Source organism: Trichosurus vulpecula, chromosome 8 (assembly GCF_011100635.1).
Source record: "Trichosurus vulpecula isolate mTriVul1 chromosome 8, mTriVul1.pri, whole genome shotgun sequence".
Lineage (NCBI taxonomy): Eukaryota > Metazoa > Chordata > Mammalia > Diprotodontia > Phalangeridae > Trichosurus > Trichosurus vulpecula.
This window is the reverse complement of record NC_050580.1, coordinates 63,380,040-63,400,122: the sequence shown is the minus strand read 5'-3', so window position 1 is coordinate 63,400,122 and position 20,083 is coordinate 63,380,040. Positions and strand designations below refer to the sequence as shown.

At 40.5% G+C, this 20,083-nt stretch overlaps 1 protein-coding gene across 1 annotated transcript in view; it reads right to left on the bottom strand.

Annotated features, from left to right (window-relative positions):
* Positions 1–20,083, bottom strand: part of LOC118828694 (heparan-alpha-glucosaminide N-acetyltransferase-like) — a 378,901-nt gene that overhangs the window by 350,309 nt on the left and 8,509 nt on the right. Inside the window, exon 3 of the mRNA XM_036735519.1 lies at positions 19,081–19,208. Within this exon, the coding sequence (XP_036591414.1) occupies positions 19,081–19,208 (128 nt within the window). The remainder of the gene's footprint in view (positions 1–19,080; positions 19,209–20,083) is intronic.

Sequence of the window (20,083 nt, the reverse complement as noted above, 5' to 3'; positions counted from 1 at the left end):
TGTGTATACAGGGCAGAAGGATTATAGCAATCGGGGGAAAATCAGAACCAGAGAGGAAGGGTGCTCTTCACCATGCCCCAGGGAAAGAAAACCTCTGGAAATATATGAGGCCTGAGAAGGCTCCAGCATAATAGGCTCCTTGTCCCCCACAGCCCTCTGTCTCCAGCCTCATTTTATGTAGCTCAGTTAGTCAACCAGAAAGACAGTTTTAGCTGCTAGGAAATGTAAAAAGGAGGCATTACCATAACAAAAACACCACTAGCACCAGCAACATATATGTTTATGAGTCCACTGGGTACAAGAGGAGACACTATTTTTATATGCCATCTTTATAGCATAAGTTTCATCAACCAATCAACATTTATTAAGCACCAGGAACTGCGCTAAGTACTGGAGAGGAAAAAGAGGCAAAAGGCAGCCCCTGACCTCAAGAAGCCTGCAATTTAATGAAGACAATACAAAGTAAAACCCTTCCTGAGGGGAAGAACTGTTTCTTAAGTTCTGCTAGGCAAAGAGAGATAAGGCACCATCACAGATAGCTGTAATACAAATCATTAGAGAATCTCAGAGCTACAAGGGGTCAGAGATCCTAATGCGATAAGGCAAATTTTACCCCATGGCTCACACTAAAACTTGTTGGGATGGATGCCATGACTAGAATCTGGCCCTAGAGATAAACTGTGATGAACTGTGGAAATATCATCTCTAGAGATGTAAAAGAGAACATTCTAGGCAGAGGAAACTAAATAAAACCATGTAAGCAGTAAAGTACAAAAACATGTTTGTGGACTGCTTTAGCTGGCACAGACAGCTCATGTATAAATGTCTCCATAAGCACTTTCTGAGTCCTTTTACTTCAAAAGATGAATAGAAAGATGCCCTCAAAGCCAAGGAGACCTGGAGTCAAACCTTGCCTCAGACACATACTAGTTATATGTAGCTTCCTTTAAGATTCAACTCAAACTGCATTTTCTACAAGCTACATATTCTCAGCCTCCTGGCCCACCCTCTCATCCCCACTGTTGGTGCCTTACCTCTAAGATTGCTTTCCATTTTCTGTCTATCTGTCTGTCTATCTATTTATCTATCTATGTATCTATCTGTCTATCTGTCTGTCTGTCTATACAAACATATTACTATATATTTTATTATACATTTACTATACAATACATATAATACATACATATACATATATATGGTATGCACATAGTAATTTTCATCTTTGTCTCCCCCATTAGAAAGTGGCCTCTTTGAGGGCTGGGACTGTGTTTTTTACTTTTTTTTGTATCTCTTATACTTAGTACCTGGCACATAGAATATGCTTGTTGAATGACTGATTATGCAAATCACTTAACCTCTCAGGTCCCTAGGCAACTCTCTAAAACTTTCAAATGCATAAAAGGCAGCAACCTACATTAGTAGAGAGAGTTTCCTCACCTGGATCTGCGAGTTCTGTATATCAGCGAAATCAAAGGTCCAAAATCTATCCTTACCTATTCACACTGTGTGCTGAAAGACCACAAAGGAAACCCTATTTCTAGTGAATGCAAGAAAAAAGAAGATAATTATGTCAAAAGTTAAGAGTTCAAATCTACAGAACAGAACAGAGGGACAATGTTGTTCACATTTTGTCCCCAAGTCCCACTTAATCTTGTGCTGAGCCATTGGTAAGTGCATTAGTTCACAAAGGATCTTGGGGTCATGGAGCTAGAGATAGAAGGAATCATGGGGGCCATCTAGCCCAATTCCTTTGTCTTATGGATGAGTTCTATATCCAGTGGCCAACAACCAAATAAAAAGATCTACTTGGTCAACACCACTTCTTAGCAACTAGTCCAAGGCTGATGAAACTAAGTAGGCACAAGGCAAACCTTCCCGATAAGAAATTCTTGGTTTCCAATTACCATTTGGAAAAGCAAAATAGGTGAAAGTACATAGTGTTGAGCCTCTGATAGACAGCTAGATAGAAAGCCTGTTGAGCTAACTTATAATTGTATTGACAAAATGATGAGAACAAGGATGGATCACCTCACGAAAAATCTAAAGGAAGAAGGGGAAGATATCAGAAGCATGGCAAATATTTCAGGCTTTATTTATTTGGGAGAGAGAAGGGGAAAAAAGACAGCCAAGAGAATATCAACTACTAACATAGATCCCTACTTTTCCATTTATATAAAAAAATTATTAGAATCATGTAGACATACATGTTGGATATCCTTGATGAATGAATGATCGAATTTAAAGATATATATATATATATGTATATGCTTATTATACACTAATTATGTGTGAACACTGTGCTAGGCATTGGGAATATAAATGGAAAGACAGTACATGACCTCAAGAAGTTTGTGATCTGATGGAGGAAGAGGGAGTTTGGGTTTGGTGAGTCATATCAATGATGAATGGAGTTAATTATCATGAAGCTTCTAGAGTGAGTGGCAGTATTGATTTGATTATCATTTCCAGAGTAAGAGGTAAAAATGGGAATTGGGGGTAAGCCACCCCTTGGCAGGGCAGATGGCAAGAAATCCAGGTTGCAGGGGATGTGAAGAATGGTCTGGGGCTGTTGAGATCTAGAGGTATTAGTGTGTCTGTACTCACTCCAATCAGTGCAGCTTGGTGGATTGCCTAGTCTAAAAGATGCTATTCTGGTGGGGCGGGGGTGGGGGGAGCAGTGAGGAGGACAAAGCAGCAGCACAAATGGCAAGATGTCCAAGACTGACTGGTTGGGTGGGATGAGGGCATTAGAAGGAAACAGGCAGGCTTTCAAAAGGGATATTTCACATTAGACCACATATTTAACATCACAAAATTTATGGAAAGATGAAGAGAATATAAGAACCAATTGTGCTTATTGTTTTACTATAAAAGAAAGCATTTGGTTCAGTGGAGCAAAGTGCCATCTTGAAGACCTTCTTCTAAAGAGGTATGTCCCATTCATATGTCAAGATTCTTCTAAAGATGTAAAAATATAAAGGATGTTGTTCAAAGATGCTCTGATCATTAACATCAGTAACCAAAGCATAAAAGTAGAAAATGTATTCTCTTCAGAAGTAGTCATCATTCTTGAGGAGATCTAGATACTCCTTGGATGTGACATTATATATTGGCATCAAGCCCCAGCACAGAGAAGTGCCACTGGGAAGAAATTTGTACCCACCCTAATGATTTTGGCTTAACCATCCACAGAGGAAAAAAACAAGTGGATAAAGAATATCTATTATACAAAATTTATATTGTAGTAAGTAGGTTGTACAAACTATAGAGCTTGTTCATCAGAATATATATATGTGTGTATATGCATGTATGTATACATGTAAATATGTGTATATACAAATAGAGATAGATAATTTAAGATCAATGATAAGTTGGTCTCAAAATTAATCAGGAGAAGAGTAAAAAGATTGCCTTGAGGAAAATGCAAATCTTCTTCAATGACCCCAAAGTTTTTCCAGAAACAAGAGCATAAGACCAATCATTTTTATACCAATATTCTACCAGCGTTATCACATGGAGCCAAGTGATGGAACACTATTGTCTTTGAGGAATATGAAGTGAGGATCACTCAGACAACGCTGAAGAGGCACATGGTGCAACAATTGAAAAATATGGAAGTTCAAAGACAGTCTAGAAAGGATCCATCAGGAAAAAGTACAATGGAGGAGTCATGTGGCAAGAGTGAGGGACCACTCAAAGAGGGCCAGCCCGAGTGTTGACTGGTATCCTCACAATGCCGGAAGAAAGCAAGAAAGGTCTCCCAGAACGTTGGGTGGACGCTCTGTAACAAACTTGTGGGAGGACATGGACAAGAGTCACACAGGATGGGTAGGCAAAGGATGGTTATAATCTACATTATTGCAGGGAGTATCCAAACTAATAACATCTCTGATCCATTTGAGTATTTGAGAGAAAAATAATTGCTAGCATTTATATGGCACTTTACATTTTACAAAGCACTTTATATTCCAGTTACTTCATTTAAATCTTACAACAACCCTGTCTGATGGGTGCTTTTATTTTTCTTATTTTGCAAATGGGAAAATGGAGGCCAAGAGAAATTGTGACTTGCTCAGAGTCATATAGTTAATTAGTGAAGGCAGATTTGAATTCAGGTCCTCCTGATTCCAATTCCAGCATTCTATTCACTATGCCATCTGCAGATGAAAGAGACAGATAGATAGAGACAGAAAGATTTTTAGATTTCATAGAGTGACACCAGAGATGGCTGAACAACTGGACCCAGAACTGAGCAAAAGATTGGACTATGTGGTATTTGGGAATGTGCAGTGTCCAATGATTGCAACCTGTTCATTGTCCCCAAAGTCTCTCTCTTTAGCAGTAATACAGGCACAGGAGATATTGCAGATAAATCACCAAAATAAAGCAATTGAGTCACATGAATTTTTTGGTTTCTCAGTGCATATAAAAGTTACATTTATGCCATACTATACTTTATTAAGTGTACAATATTATGCTTTTAAAAATGTACATAACAGCTGTGGCAATTACCAGACTTCTCAACCCATAAACACCAAAGATAACAGAACAGGTTAGTGCAAAAACTGCTGGATTGGAGTGAGAGGAGTGCGCAGTCTGCCCTTGATCCAGGGGTGGCAGAGGTGGTGCAGCTCTGTGGCTGCTTCCTGAGATCCAGCTGCAATTGCTTCTGATCCCAGGCCCACCCTGTGGGAAGGAATTTAGCAGCGGATCAGAGCAGGAGTGCAGAGCCCGCTTTGTTGAGCTTGGATCTGGGTTGCAGTCCTGGTTCACAGTTCTTGGGGGAGGAGGAGCACTGCTGTGACAGAGCCTGGGGTGACAGAGGAGTAGAAGTAGCTCTGAAAACAGCAGTGCTTGGACCCTAAAGCTTGGGACAAAGTACTCTCGACTCTACAAGTAGTCGTATTCAGACAAAAAGCTCAAGGGTCAAGTAGTTGGCTGGAAACATGGCCAGGCAGCAAAAACGAACTCAGACTCAAACTCAAACTCTAGACTCCTTTTTTGGTGACAAAGAAGACCAAACCATACAGCCAGAGAACCCAACAAAGTCAAAGAGTCTACATCAAAAGCCTCCAAGAAAAATGTGAATTGGTCTCAGGCCATGGAAGAACTCAAAAAGGATTTGGAAAAGCAAGTTAGAGAAGTAGAGGAAAAATTGGGAAGAGAAATGAGAAGGATGCAAGAAAATCATGAAAAACAAGTCAATGACTTGCTAAAGGAGACCCCAAAAAAATACTGAAAAATACACTGAAGAAAACAACACCTTAAAAAATAGACTAACTCAAATGGCAAAAGAGCTCCAAAAAGCCATTGAGGAGAAGAATTCTTCGAAAGGTAGAATTAGTCAAATGGAAAAGGAAGTCCAAAAGACCACTGAAGAAAATACTACTTTAAAAATTATATTGGAGCAAGTGGAAGCTAGTGACTTGATGAGAAATCAAGAGATTATAAAACAGTACCAAAGGAATGAAAAAATGGAAGATAATGTGAAATATCTCATCGGAAAAACCACTGACCTGGAAAATAGATCCAGGAGAGATAATTTAAAAATTATTGGACTACCTGAAAGCTATGATCAAAAAAAGAACCTAGATATCTTTCCAGAAATTATCAAGGAAAACTGCCCTGATATTCTAGAACCAGAGGGTAAAATAGGAATTGAAAGAATCCACCAATCACCTCCTGAAAAAGATCCCCAAAACAAAACTCCTAGGAATATTGTCACCAAATTTCAGAGTTCCCAGGTCAAGGAGAAAATACTGCAAGCAGCCAGAAAGAAACAGTTTGAGTATTGTGGAAACACAATCAGGATAATACAAGATCTAGCAGCTTCTACATTAAGGGATTGAAGGGCTTGGAATATAATATTCTGGAGGTCAAAGGAGTTACGATTAAAACCAAAAATCACCTACCGAGCAAAACTGAGTATCATGCTCCAAGGCAACATATGAATTTTCAACAAAATAGAGGAATTTCAAGCTTTCTCAGTGAAAAGACCAGAGCTGAATAGAAAATTTGACTTTCAAACACAAGAATCAAGAGAAGCATGAAAAGGTAAACAAGAAAGAGAAATCATAAGGGACTTACTAAAGTGGAACTGTTTTGTTTACATTCCTACATGGAAAGATGATGTGTGTAATTCATGGGACCTTTCTCAGTATTAGGGTAGTTGAAGGGAATATACATATATACAGACAGAGGGCACAGGGTGAGTTGAATATGAAGGGATGATATCTAAAAAAAAAAAATTAAAGGATGAGAAAGGAATATATTGAGAGAGGGAGACAGGGAGAGACAGAATGGGGTAAATTATCTCACATAAAAGTGGCAAGAAAAAGCAGTTCATTGGAAGGGAAGAGGGAGCAGGTGAGGGAGAATGAGTGAATCTTGCTCTCATCGGATTTGACTTGAGGAGGGAATAACATACACACTCAATTGGGTATCTTACCCCACAGGAAAGTAGGGAGAAGGGATAAAAAAGAGAGGACAATAGAAGGGAGGGCAGATAGGGAGAAGAAGTAATCAAAGGCAAACACTTTTGAAAAGGGACAGGGTCAAGGGAGAAAATTGAATAAAGGGGGACAGGATAGGATGGAGGGAAATATAGTTAACCTTTCACAACATGAGTATGGTGGAAATGTTTTACATAATGATACATGTGTGGCCTGTGTTGAATTGCTTGCTTTCTTAGGGAGGGTGGGTGGGGAGGGAAGAGGGGAGAGAATTTGGAACTCAAAGTTTTAAAAGCAGATGATCAAAAAAAAGTTGCTTTTGCACACAACTGGAAAATAAGATATACAGGCAATGGGGCATAGAAATCTATCTTGCCCTATGAGAAAGTAAGAGGAAAGGGAATGGGGTGGGGGGAGTGGGGTGAGAGAATAGAGGGCTGACTGGGGAACAGGGCAATCAGAATATATGCCATCTTCAAGTGGGAGGAGGGTAGAAATGGGGAGAAAATTTGTAACCCAAAATCTTGTAGAAATCAGTGCTGAAAATTAAAAAATATTAAATAATAAAATATGGAATTCAAAAAAATGTACATAACAATTTAAATATACTTTATTGCTAAAAATTGCTAACAATAATCTAAGTCATAATAATCTTTTACTGGTAGAGGGTCTTACTTCAATGTTAATTGCTGCTGATCATGGAGGTGGTTGCTGAAGGTTAGGGTGGCTGCAGCAATTTCTAAAAACAAGACAACAATGAAGTTTGCTACATTGATCGACTCTTCTTTTCACTTGAACACTTAGAGGCCATTGTAGGGTCATTAACTGGCCTAATTTCAGTATTGTTGTGTTTTAGGAAACAAGGAAGTCCAAGGAGACAGAGAGAGATGGGGACAGCCAGTAGGTGGAGCAGTCAGAATACACACAACATTTATTAAGTTCACCATCTTATGTGGGCACTGTTCATGGTGCCCCAAAGTAATTACAATAGTAACATCAAAAATTGTTGATCACAGATTATCATAACAGATATAATAATAGTGGAAAAAGTTTGAAATATTGTGAGAATTACCAGAAAGTGACACAGAGACACAATGTGAGCGCACACTATCAGAAAAAAATGGTCCTGATAGACTAGCTCAATGCAGGTTGCCACGAGCCTTTAATTTGCGTAAAAAAAAAATCTTTGTGAAGCACAATAAAGTAAGGCACAGTAAAATGAAGTATGGCTGTCGTCTACCAACGATACTATATGACTGTGACTCCTGGAACACCAAGACCTCCCAGTCACTCCAAAGGGCAATGGAAAGAAATAGTCTACAACATCTTATCGAATCGATTTCCACAGTAGATATATGACAAGAAGAGGGAGGCTGGTTGTATACTGAAAATGAGACACAGCCTGACAACCTCAAGGTATTAAAAGAATCAGAGAAAGGCTTCCAGGATCCTCTGTGGAAGATTTATAGAAAGACTAGGACAGAACATATACAGATTGAGAAGCCACAGGTGGGATTTTGGTCGATACTATACTAGTGAAACCACCAATTCATGTAAGTAGCAAAGTATGTAGTTACTATGTCTTCTGGAAAAGGCAGCATAGTGTAGTAAATAGAGTGTTGGACCTGGAGTCGGGAAATGATTGGGTTCAAATCCTGCCTTAGACACTTACTATCTGTGTGAACCTGGGCAAGCTACTTAATCTTTGTCTGCCTCAGCAAAATCAGGTGGGCTTGATGATCTATAAAGTCCCTCCCAATTCTAAATCTATACTTCAATGATACTTCTCCCCATTCCATACTCTCTGGAGTTTCTTCTGGTCTCTTGAAGACAAGGACCCCTGAAGAGCCCCAGGGATGACCCCATCAAGATAAGGCTTTTCATTTGGACAGAAGCAGCTGGCAAGGGTCCTAATACTTACTGTCCACAGGCTGCAAGCTAACCTTTGACCTAAGAGAACACAATAGGGTCATTGAACTCTATCTCTGGTAAACCCCTGTGGCAGGCTCCAGGCCTCTACCACCACCACCTGCTCTCACTTTCAAAGGCAATTCCTTTTCTTTCTGACCAAAGGTCCCCTCTGTCTTAAATGAATGTGTGGACCAAGGGACTGCCTCCAGTATTGCCTTGCATGGCAAAGCCTAGTCAAATGGAGTAGTCAGGGAGGGAGCCTAGAGATGGAAGGCTTAAGCTTTAGCTACCCGAAGTCATGAATCCAAAGGTTGCTCAAGGTCAGAATAGAAAAAATGCATGAGTATGTGCATGCGTGTGTGTGTGTGTGTGTGTATGTGTGTGTGTGTATGTGTGCATGTTAAAGCACAACTCTGAATGCAAGAGTGAGCACTCACATGTCCTCAATATGGGCATATCTGAGTGTGAACATTTACACATAACTAAAAACTGCATAAAAGTATGAACAGGTATAGTTGTGAATCTCTGATCCTGCATAGGACAATAGGAACTAGCTCTCCATCAGGTGTCTTACTTCTTACGTGAGAGGAGAGGCAGTTTAGAAGTCACTATGGTATACCCAGGCCACTGTGTTGCTGTCATTGTTCAGCCATTTTTCGTTTTTTTTTTTAAGAGTTTTTATTTTTAGTTTACAACACTCGGTTCCACATGATTTTGAGTTCCAGATTTTCTTCCCTTCCTCCCCCCTCCCTCCCCAAGACGGCATGGAATCTGATATGTTTTGTACATATAACTTCGCATCAAACTTATTTACACAACAGTCAAGTTGTAAAGAAGAATTATGACCAATGGAATGAATCATAAGAAAGAAGAAACAACCATTTTTCAAAAGCCTGTCACTCAGTGACCCCATTTGGGGTTTTCTTGGCAAAGGTACTGGAGTGGCTCACCATTTCCTTCTCCAACTCATTTTATAGATGAGGAACTGAGGCAAACAGTGTTAAGTGATTTGACTGGCTCAGGGTCACATAGCTGGGAAATGTCTGAGGCCAGATTCGAACTCGGGAAGATGAGTCTTCCAGACTACAGGTCCGACACTCTCTCCATTGAGCCATTTAGCTGCTGATGAAGGGACTTGAGACAACCTTTAGTCTAGATGTCTCTTTTTGACTCAGTTTCTTCATCTATAAAATGATCTGGAGAAAGAAATGGCAAACCACTCTAGTATCTTTGCCAAGAAAATCCCAAATGGGGTCACAAAGAGTCAGATACGACTGAAATAACTGAACAACAAAAAGTTTTCTCTTCCAGCTCTATGTCTATGATCCTGTATATTAGGGACAACTGAAAGAATTAGCCAGGAAATGAAAACAGGCATCTATAGGTCATTTGATTCAAGTATATGCTCAGGGATTTTTTTAAAAAGACATTTATTGAATACTCAATCATAAAGGGAATTACTTTTATTCAACCAACAAACCAGACAATAGAACCAAACCAACCTCTGATTTTTAAATTAACAATGACATTTTACTTTAAAACCTTTTAAAATGAGACTCAATCCCCACCCCAAAAAATAAAACATTAAGATACGCCAAGTTACAACTATGAGAAGGGGTAAAAGTTGGTAACCGCCTTCTGCCAATTTTGGAAGCCATAAAAGCTACTCAAATAAGGTCAGATTATGTGGAGATCTAGATCCTTCTGGACAATGATGCTACCAAAAAGGCATAAACTACTGGCAGAAAACAATAATCACTTGGATCTGCAGACCATAGGCAGTGCAACCATTCACCCCATTAGTCAGTTCTGTGCTGCCACCTGCTGGCCAATGCTTGTAAGCTCCCTGAGGGTACACACCTTGAGCCCTCCCTCTGGTCTTGCATCTGTATCTGGAGCCTAGATCCAATTGGCAAAGATAAGGACTCAGCAAGATTGAGAATGCCTTCTGCTGGCACACAATAGGAACTCCCCCTTCTGCCTCCACTAAGGCCTGCTCTGTATTAAGGAATGGGAAGACTAGTAATGACAGAGATGAGCTTGCCCTTTCAAAGGTTTGTGATAAACCAGCCTCAGTCAATGATGGGGAAGGAGACAAAACAGACCCTTGCTTGTAACAAGCCCTCACATGGGGCCGAGTCCTGGACCAAGAGTAAACAGACCTGGGTTCTACCACTTACTCGCTGGGAGACCTTGGCCAGATTGACTGAGCTAGCTTACTCCCCAGAAAATGATGGCTTTAAGACATCCTTGCCTACCCCAAGGGGGTTCAGGTATATCAAGAGAGATGGTACAAGTGATGGCACTGTCACCACTGAAAAGAGCTAGAAAAATAAGATGTGTTACTACTGTTCTTCCATTAATCTCATTTTATCCTTATAACCATCTTGTCATTTAGGGAAGAGTGGGAATTATTTTCCCTTTTTTTGCAGTCTCATCAACCAAGGACCACAGAATCCCAGTGATAAATATTCACCCAGGATCACACAGACTAGAAGAAAAAGAAGTTAACTTTAAGAGAAAACCAGAACCAGGACTTCTGACGCCAGATTAATAATAACAATGCCTAGTATTTGTATCATTTGTTAAGGTTTACAAAGCACTTTACTAAGACATTCGATCCTCACAACCCTGGGAGATAAGTGCTTTTATTATCCTCATTTAACAGACAGAGGACACTGAGACAGACAGAAATTAAGGGTCACACAGCTAATTAGTGTCTGAGGTGGATTTGAATTCAGGTCTTCCTGATTCTAGATCTAGTGTTCTATCTACTTCACCACTGAACTCTGCTTCTTCACTTGGTGGTAGAGCTTTGTGTGTGCTTAGAGCTCATTCCTTTCAGAGGCAGTGTGGAAGAGTGGAAAGAATGTTAGAGTTCAGAAAACCAGGGTTCAAATTCCACCTGTATGACCTTGGACAAGTCAGGTGACTTCTGGAGCTTCGGTTTTTTCACCTACAAAATGGGGAAGAGAATACCCATAGACTCTTCTTCACAGAGTTGCTCTGAGGCTCAAACGAGGTCAAGGCAAAGCTTTTGGCAAACTTTAAATCATTATATACATGTCAGTCATTATAGTAATAATAATAATGATAGTTAACACTTATATAAGCACTTTAAGGTTTAATCCTCTCTGGACTCCATTCCCAACACTCTGGACTTCTTCCTCCATTATTTCCTATCAGCCTTCTCACCCTGGAAATCCTGCTGCCCCCACAACCCCTTCCTCTGATGGATCAGTCCATTTTAAGTAAAGTGACCAAACCAGCTGTGTTCACTCCATTCCTCTAAAGGCTTTGCTCCTGACTCTACAAACTTCTTTCTCCACCATTCCCCAAATCCCTGGGTAGATGAGTCCCTCCACCTTCCCTCACTCTCCTCCTTTTCAGCTTCCTTTTAAATGATGTCTTCCCTCAAATGAGTATAAGCTCCTAGAGGGCAGGGGTTATCTTGTTTCTTTTGTGCTCATATTTGGATTCTTGACAGTTAGCACAGTGCCCAGGCTAGTAAACACTTACAAATGCTTGTTGACTTGGTTTACATTATAATTTTTATATATTTATATAAAATTTTATATTAATATATTTATATAAAATTTGTGTATACATTTATATATTTACATTATAATATTTCATTTGAGCCATGTGAAGTAGGTGGTGTTATTGCCCCCAGTTTATAGATAAAGAAACTGAGGGCAGCGAATTGACCAGGGTTGCATAGCTAATATTCAAACTCTGGTCTTCTGGATTCCAAGTCCAGTGCTCAATCCATTCTTCTTCTTATAAGATCTCGAGCTCCAGAGACATGAGAGGTCTCCAATACAACCTTTTAAGGGATGAGGAAATAAAAATCTAGAGAGATAAAATGATTTACCGGTGGTCACACAGTTAGTTGGTATTAGAGCCAGAGTTTGAATCCAGGTCCTCTGATTCTAAATCCATCCCTTTACACCAGACTGGATACCTAATCCAAATCCCAACAGGGTCTGGGCCCAGACCAGGACCCCTACTATCTCTGCCTTTGTTCCTCAAGCTTGTCATTTTCCATTAGCTTTGGAGAAAATTGTTATTCAATGAAAGGCTCTTTGGTGGTTTCCCAGAATCTATCCTGTCTCAGGAGCTGTCCATTCATTCAGTACCCCCCCCCTCCCACTCTTGCCATTAGACTCAGGATTTAAATTCCAAGTTTGTAGACCTTGGCTTTTCCCCAGGACTGCAGTGTGGGACTATGCCAAATGAACAGGGCCCCACACTTGGTTCAGCTTGAGGACTTAAGACTAAGAGCCTGGCATAGGCACGGCCACTCTCCCTGTGGTTCTCGAGAGGCTGAAATCGCTTTTTCTGGGAGCTGTGGGTGGGGGAGCTTTGTTCCAAATGATTCACATAGGAATGAGGTTTATACTTTTAACTCCTTCTTCCCCCTCCCCTCATGCCTGGCTTACTTCAATTGTCTCTTAACCAATCTCAGTGAAAAGAATTAGTTCTCATAAATGTTCCTTGGTATCTAGAGCTGACTCTTCTCAGGATGGGAAAGCACTTCCCCTCTGATTTCTATGTATAACGTACAGGATGTGAAGCATGGGGGTTACCGCAGGAAGAGTGGTGGATTCTTCCCTGGGCTGGTTTTAGGAAGCCCTATGCCCATGGATTTAGGTTGGTTTGGTTTGGTTTTCTAGCCCATTCTTCTTTTCACTTAACGGAAATACTTTAAGCCCAATTAAATTCCTGGATCAAATTCACTTTGCCTTGCTCGATGCTCGGTATTGGTGTCATCATTTACTGTCCCTCCCCCTTCCAATTCAATCTGTGAGCCACTGCCAGATAAAGAAAGATGCCTGAGGAAGAACTCCAGTGAGGTCACTCCTGGGTTTAAAGACCTCTGGAATGAATTCAATTTAATAAAGATTTGGTAAGCACCGCCTATGTTCACAGGATTGTGTTATATCAGGCATATAGTGCATAGCTTACTGGGCCTTGTCAGGAAGACTTGAGCTCAATTATGGCCTCAGACACGTACTAACTGTGTGATCCTGGGCAAGTCACTTAACCTCCATTTGCCTCAGTTTCCTCAACTGCAAAATGTAGATAAAAACAGCGCCTTCCTCATTGGGCTGTTATAGGAATCAAATGAGGTAATATTTGTAAAGTGGTTGACCCAGTGCTTGATATGCAGCAGATGCTATATAAGTGCTTATTCCCTTTCCTATGGGCTATGGAAAGATACAAAGATAGATGAGGCAATCTCCACTCTCAAGTAGCCAATGATCCAGCAATAACTCTATATTTGTGACTGTAACCATCTCTAAATACCTCAACCGGTCCATCACCTTCTTTCTCCATGATCAAGCCTAGCCTACCCTATGTATGCATCCAGCTTTATTTCCCACTCCTTTCCAACACTAGCTCCTCTGCTCTAGACAGGGCAATCATCTCTTCTGCCTCTTTGTCCCTCTCTTCATTTCCATAAACATCTTACCCATTCCCACCTCTTTGCCTTAGCTCTGGCTGCTAAGGAAGAGAATTGAGAGGACAAAAACACAGATGAAAGATGAAGCGGGATGTTCAAGGGACCACAAGCAGGCCAGTGGAGCTAGATCCCAATGGAAGGGAGCAAAAAAAGCAGGAGGGAGCCCAGGTATAAAGACTTTTAAAGCACGGACATGTTTGTATTTGATGCTGGCTGTATTAAAGAATCACTGGAGCTTACTGAGCTAGGGAGTGACATGGTCAGAACCATGCTTTAGAAAAACCACCTTGGTCACTAATTGGAATGGGTAGAGACTCAAGGTAGGGAAACCAGCAGAGAACCAGGAAGGCCATTGAGAGCCTGAACTAGGGTGGGGACTTTGGGACTGGAAAGAAGAGATATATACTCAAGATGGTTTGAAAGCAGAAATGACGAATTTTGGCAACAGGTTAGATATGTGGGGTGAGTGAGAATGAAGAGTGAGGGATGACAGGGCAGTTGTGAGTTTGGGTGACTGGGAGGTTGATGGATAATAGGGAAGTTTGGATGAGAGCAGGGTTTTATTGAGATGATGATGAGACATCTAGCTCAAGCTATCCAGAAAGTGGTTTAGTTATGTGTCTGTAGCTGAGCTGAAAGATTAGGGCTGCATGTATTGATTTGAGAACTATCTGCAAAGGGTCAAGTCAAAAAGCATTTTAAAGTGCCTAGTTTGTGCCAGGCACTGTGCTAAGTACTGGGGATATAAAGAAAAGCAAAAATACTCCCTACCCTCAAGGAACCCACAGCCTAATGGGGGAGACAAAGTACCAACAACTATGTGCAAACAAGATATAGATAAGACATACTAGAGATAATCAAGTAGGGAAAGCACTGAGATTAAGGAAGCCTGGAAAAGTCTTCTTAGGGAAGGCGAGACTTTGGCTGAGACATAAAGAGTTGAGGAGGGAGGGAATAGGGGGCTGCCAGTGAAAATATAGTGTCTTTTTCAAGACCAGCAAGGAGGCCAGTTCTGCTGGATTATAGAATATGTAGAGGGGGGAAAGTGTAAGAAGACTGGAAACACAGGAAGTGACAGGTTATGAAGGGCTATAAAGTGAAACAGGACTTTATGTTTGATCCCAAAGACAAAAGGGAATTTATTGAATAAGGTAGTGATATGGTCAGACCTATACTTAAGAAAATTCAACTTGATAGCTAAAAGGACATTGGTGTGGGGAGAGACTTGAGGCAAGGAGGTCAACCAGAAGGCTATTGCAGTAGTCTAGGTATGAAGTAATGGTGCTTGCATTAGGGTGGTGGTAATGTCAGAGAAAAGGAGAGGACATATACTAGAGATGCTCGGATGAGAGTTAGTAGAGAATTGGATACGGAGGAAGGGAGTAAGAAAGAGTGAGGAATCAAGAATGACACCTCAGTTGGAAGTCTGGATGGCTGGCAGGATAGTTGTACCCATGACAGTAATAGGGAAGTTTGGAATAGGAGATGGTTTGGGGGAGGGGGGAAGATAATACATTTTTTAATATTTTTACATATCAAGTTTAAGATGCCTACAGTATATCTAGTTTGAAATGTCCAATAAGCAGTTGAAGATGCGAGACTGGAGATAACAGAGAGTTAGGGCTGGACAAAAAGATCTAAGAATCACCTGCATAGAAATGATAGTTGAATGCATGGACATTGATGAGATCAACAGCGAACCAGTGGAGAGGGGGAAGAGAAGAGGGAACAGGACAGAGCTTTGAGAGAGACCCCAGATTAGTGGGGATGAAGGATGCTGAGAAGCTAGATAGATAGGACAGAGACTGAGGAAAGAGCAGACAGACTATCTATCACCTGCTTGTTGCTAGAAGATAGGCCTCTCAACGTAGATCATATTAGCTTTTGGAACTCCTATATCGCACTGCTGAGGCATACTGAGTTTGCAGTCTAACAAAACTCCAAAAACCCTTTCAGGCAAAATTCTGGCTAACCATGGCTCCCCAGCATTTTTTAACTCAAGTATAGGAGTTTACACTTATCCCTACTTAGTGTCATCTAAGTAGATTCAACCCATCTTTTTAGATTCAAGCCCAACATTTCTTAACCTGGGGCCCATGAACTTGTGACTTAAAAACAAGCAAACAAACAAACACCTTGATGACTATATTTCAATATGATTTGCTTCCTTTGCAACTTTATATATTCTATTTTATATAACTAAAAACATTATTCTGAGAAGGGAGTCCATCAACTTCAACAGACTGCCAAAGGGGTTCACAACACGGAAAAAGTAAAAAACCCTCCTGTTCTAGCTGGTCAAAATCTTTTTGGATACTGACTGCCGTCTTATGTGTTGGCTAGCCCTTTGGCATTTGTGTCATGTATAATTTGATAAGCATACCATCTAGACCTTTATCTAGGTCTGATAAAAATATTAAACAATACAGGACTAAGCGCATGTGCCAGAAGCCCTCCACTGGTAACTTCCTATGACATTCATGACATGAAACCATTAATGATTACTATTTGAGTCCAGTCATCCAATCACTTCAGGTACTATCTAATTGCGTTATCACCCAGACCACATCTCTTCATCTTCTCCAAAGAACAGTATGAGATACTTTATCAAACACTTTGCTCACACCCAATTAAATGACATCTGCATCATTCTCTACTAGGTGGGACAGTGGATAGAAGTAAGTAATAGAGTAAGTGCTGGGTCACAAAGCTCTGAATTCAAATCCAGCCTCAAACACTTACTAGCTGTATGACCCTGGGTAAGTCACTCAACTTCTGTCTATCTCAATTTCCTCAACTGTAAAATGGGGATAAGAATATCACCTACCTCCCAGTGATAGTGTGAGAATCGAATGAGATATTCGTAAAGCGCTTAGCACAGTGTCTGGCGCATAGTAGGTCCTTTATAAGAGTTAACTATTATTATCTGCCAGCTACTTAGTAATCCTTTCAAATAAAGAAATGAGGTTCATTTGGCAAGACCTGTTCTTGATGAAACCAGGCTGGCTCTTGATAATCACTACTGTCATTTATAGATAGATATTCACCATCAGTATCTTTTTTAGTATATTCTAGAATTCTTCTAGGTATCAGTCAAGTTCAAGTTCATGAATGTATGGTTTCTCTCTCTCTCTCTCTCATAATTGGGAAAACATTTCTCCTTTTACAACCTTCTTGTATCTCCCATTTTGAGGCAGCTTTTGAAGGCAGAAATCTAGATTTAAAGTTTACAAAGCACTTTGATCCTCACAACAATTCTGGAACATAGGGGCCATTATTATCTCCACTTTACAGATGAGGAAACTGAGGCAGACAAAACTAAGTGACTCATCCAGGGTCACACAATTAGTAAGCATTTGAGGTCAGATTTGAACTCAGGCTTCCTGACTTCAGGTCCAAATCTCTATACACTTTAACACATAGCTTCCTCTAGGTAATTGAAAACTACAAATGTTATAGGGGCTACAGGAAAACAGGCTCATTAATGCTCAGCTAGTGGCAGAGCTATAAATTGGCCCAGCCACTCTGGAAAACAATTTGGAACCATGCCCAGAGAGTTCCTAAATTGTACATACCCTTTGACCTAACAATACCATTACTAAGCCTGTACCCTCCCCCGACTCCACAAAAAAATCAAGAAAAGAAATTTAAACAAATATTTAGAGCGGTTCATTTTGTAGTGGCAAAGTACTGGAAACTAAAGAGGTGCTGACTGAATGAACTGGTGTAGAGTGACACGAGAAGAGCCAAGAGAATAATTTATACAATAACAATATATTTTAAAAGGTCAATTTAGAAAGACTTAAGCATTCTGATCAATGCAATGATCACCCGTGATTCTAAAGGACTGACCGTGAAGAATATTATCCACTTCCTCACACTGAGAGGATGGACTAAATATACAGAACGAGGCATACCTCAGATGTGGCCAATATGGTCATTTGTTTTCCATGACTAGGCACATTTGTTAGATAAGACTTTTGTTTTTCTTTTTTCATTTTTTTCCTAGTGGGACTGGGAAGTGCGAGGGAAGGAGAATGTTGTTTTACTTGTGTGCAACTTTTCATGACGTCATTTGGAATTCTCTTGGCAAAGGTACTGGAGTGGTTGCCATTTACTGCTCCAGTTCATTTGACAGATGATGAAACTGAGGCAAACAGAGTTAAGTGACTTGTCTAGGGTCACACAGCTACTAAGTATCTGAGGCCAGATTTGAACTCAGGAAAATGAGTCTTCCTGACTTCGGGTGTGGAATTCTATCCACTGTGCCACCTAGCTGGCTGTGGGAAAGAGAGTAAATATTTGTTGATTGGGAGGAAAACTAATTATAAAAGAAGACATACTTGCTGAATGAATGAATAACTGGTTGGAAGAATCATTCCAGATTAGGAAGAATGATATATCTTAAAGAAGCAGAGTTAGAAATCAGTGTAATTGTTTGGGAAGGGGGAAAGGAGACGGCAATGAAGTCAGCTCTGCCAAAACAAAACAAAACAAAACAAAACAAAACAAAACAAAAACCCATGGTATCTTGTCAGGAGCAGATTGAACTATTAGATTACTGAATGGGCATGGGTATGACCAGGCCCAATTTGGGGAGGTCTTGAAAGCCAACGATATTTTAAATTTCTTTTTATATGCTTTGTTATAAAAGATGGTTATAGTATATGCATATATATGTACATATAGAAAAATATAGTATTAAAATAAAATATGTTAATTTTTTAAAATTTAAGCCAAGCAGAAGTTCAGATTTGAAACAGGATTTCCTTGCCCTATTATATGACTACATTAGTCTCTTTCTTCCCAACTACCACCCTACCCAAGAAGGTGAAATTGTGATGTCTTGGCTACCTACTTCCTGTCCTATTTGATGACAACCTCAACTGGCCCACTATTTCAGGCAGATGCCAGTCACTTTACTTCCTACTCCTCTACCACCTTGACAATTTCACCAACTATCTGGCTGCCCCCCTCATCCCCTACACTTTTCCTCATCAACATCCCACCCCACCCCAGCCATAAAGACCAAAATCAAATCTGCCATTGTTCCTGGATTGGGTACATTAATCTCCTCCCAAAGGCCCCCACCCCCCATCCCAGTAACATTCTAGAGAGACCAAAGTGTCCCTCTGTGCTTTGATTATTAGAATGCAAACTATGTTCCCCAGAGCTTAGCATGATACTTTGTATTGAGTAAGCACTTAATAAGTGTTTTTCTCATTCAAGATTTCTTTGTGGTCATCTTACCTGCAGCTATTTCCTCCAGCCACAAAGAGTTCCAAGGTGAGGCCACAGTGGGTGCTAAGAGACGTACTGGCATTGGTGGGTGAGTCAGGAGAACCAGGGCCTACAGTGAGCAGCAATTGGGATTGGCACTAGGGAAACAAAAGGCTTTATCTTAGGACTTGGCCCATACCTGCTTCAGTGTTAGGAGCTGTAGGCATCACGGTTATCAAGGGATGGGGGCCCAAACTTCTCTTTCTGGTTCTGTCTGGGCTCCTCTAAGCCTGTTTCACTTCCAGGAAAAGAGGGAGAAAAATTAATTGATCGACTCCCTGCTCCCCAACCCCTATCGCCACTTATCTTCTGAGATATACCTAGAGCATGAATGAATTAGAATAAGTAATGTCCGGAGAGGCTTTAACCTTCCAAGGATGGAAGATGCCAGGTTACTGTTGCTAGCCTAGAAAAGCAAATGGACATCTCGGCAGATTTGGTCTTTTAAAATCTCCTTGAATCATTTTAAATTGCCTCCCTCCAGCCTCGCTCAGATGAAATGTTTTATTTATGGTTTTATACAGCAAAAGGTTGGAACACTAACTTATATTAAAAGGGAGAAGGGAAAAAGTACCATCCCATATACTTCCTTTGCAAAGACTGTTGGGACTAATGGACATCAGTCAATCTGAAAGACAGATTTCCCTCTGCCAGCTGGACCTGTAACCCTAGAATATTGATCAAGTGTCCACATCCCTCCCACATAATAGAATTTCTTGGGAAACTAATTGTTTTCTCTCCTTTCATCTCCCTGAATGAGGTCAACAGCAAGGGCAAAGAACAGAGAATTAGTTCTCTTAAGTGTTTCTTGGCAAAGGAGACAGATTTTTTTTTCCTTCTAATTTCCAAGTGTAAGGGGAGCTATTGGAAACAGGGAGTTTTTACGAAACCAAAAATTCTATGACTGGGGTTGTTTTAAGGAAATTCAGTGGCCATCTGCTCAGACCTTTTCTGAACCATTCCTCTTCTCTCC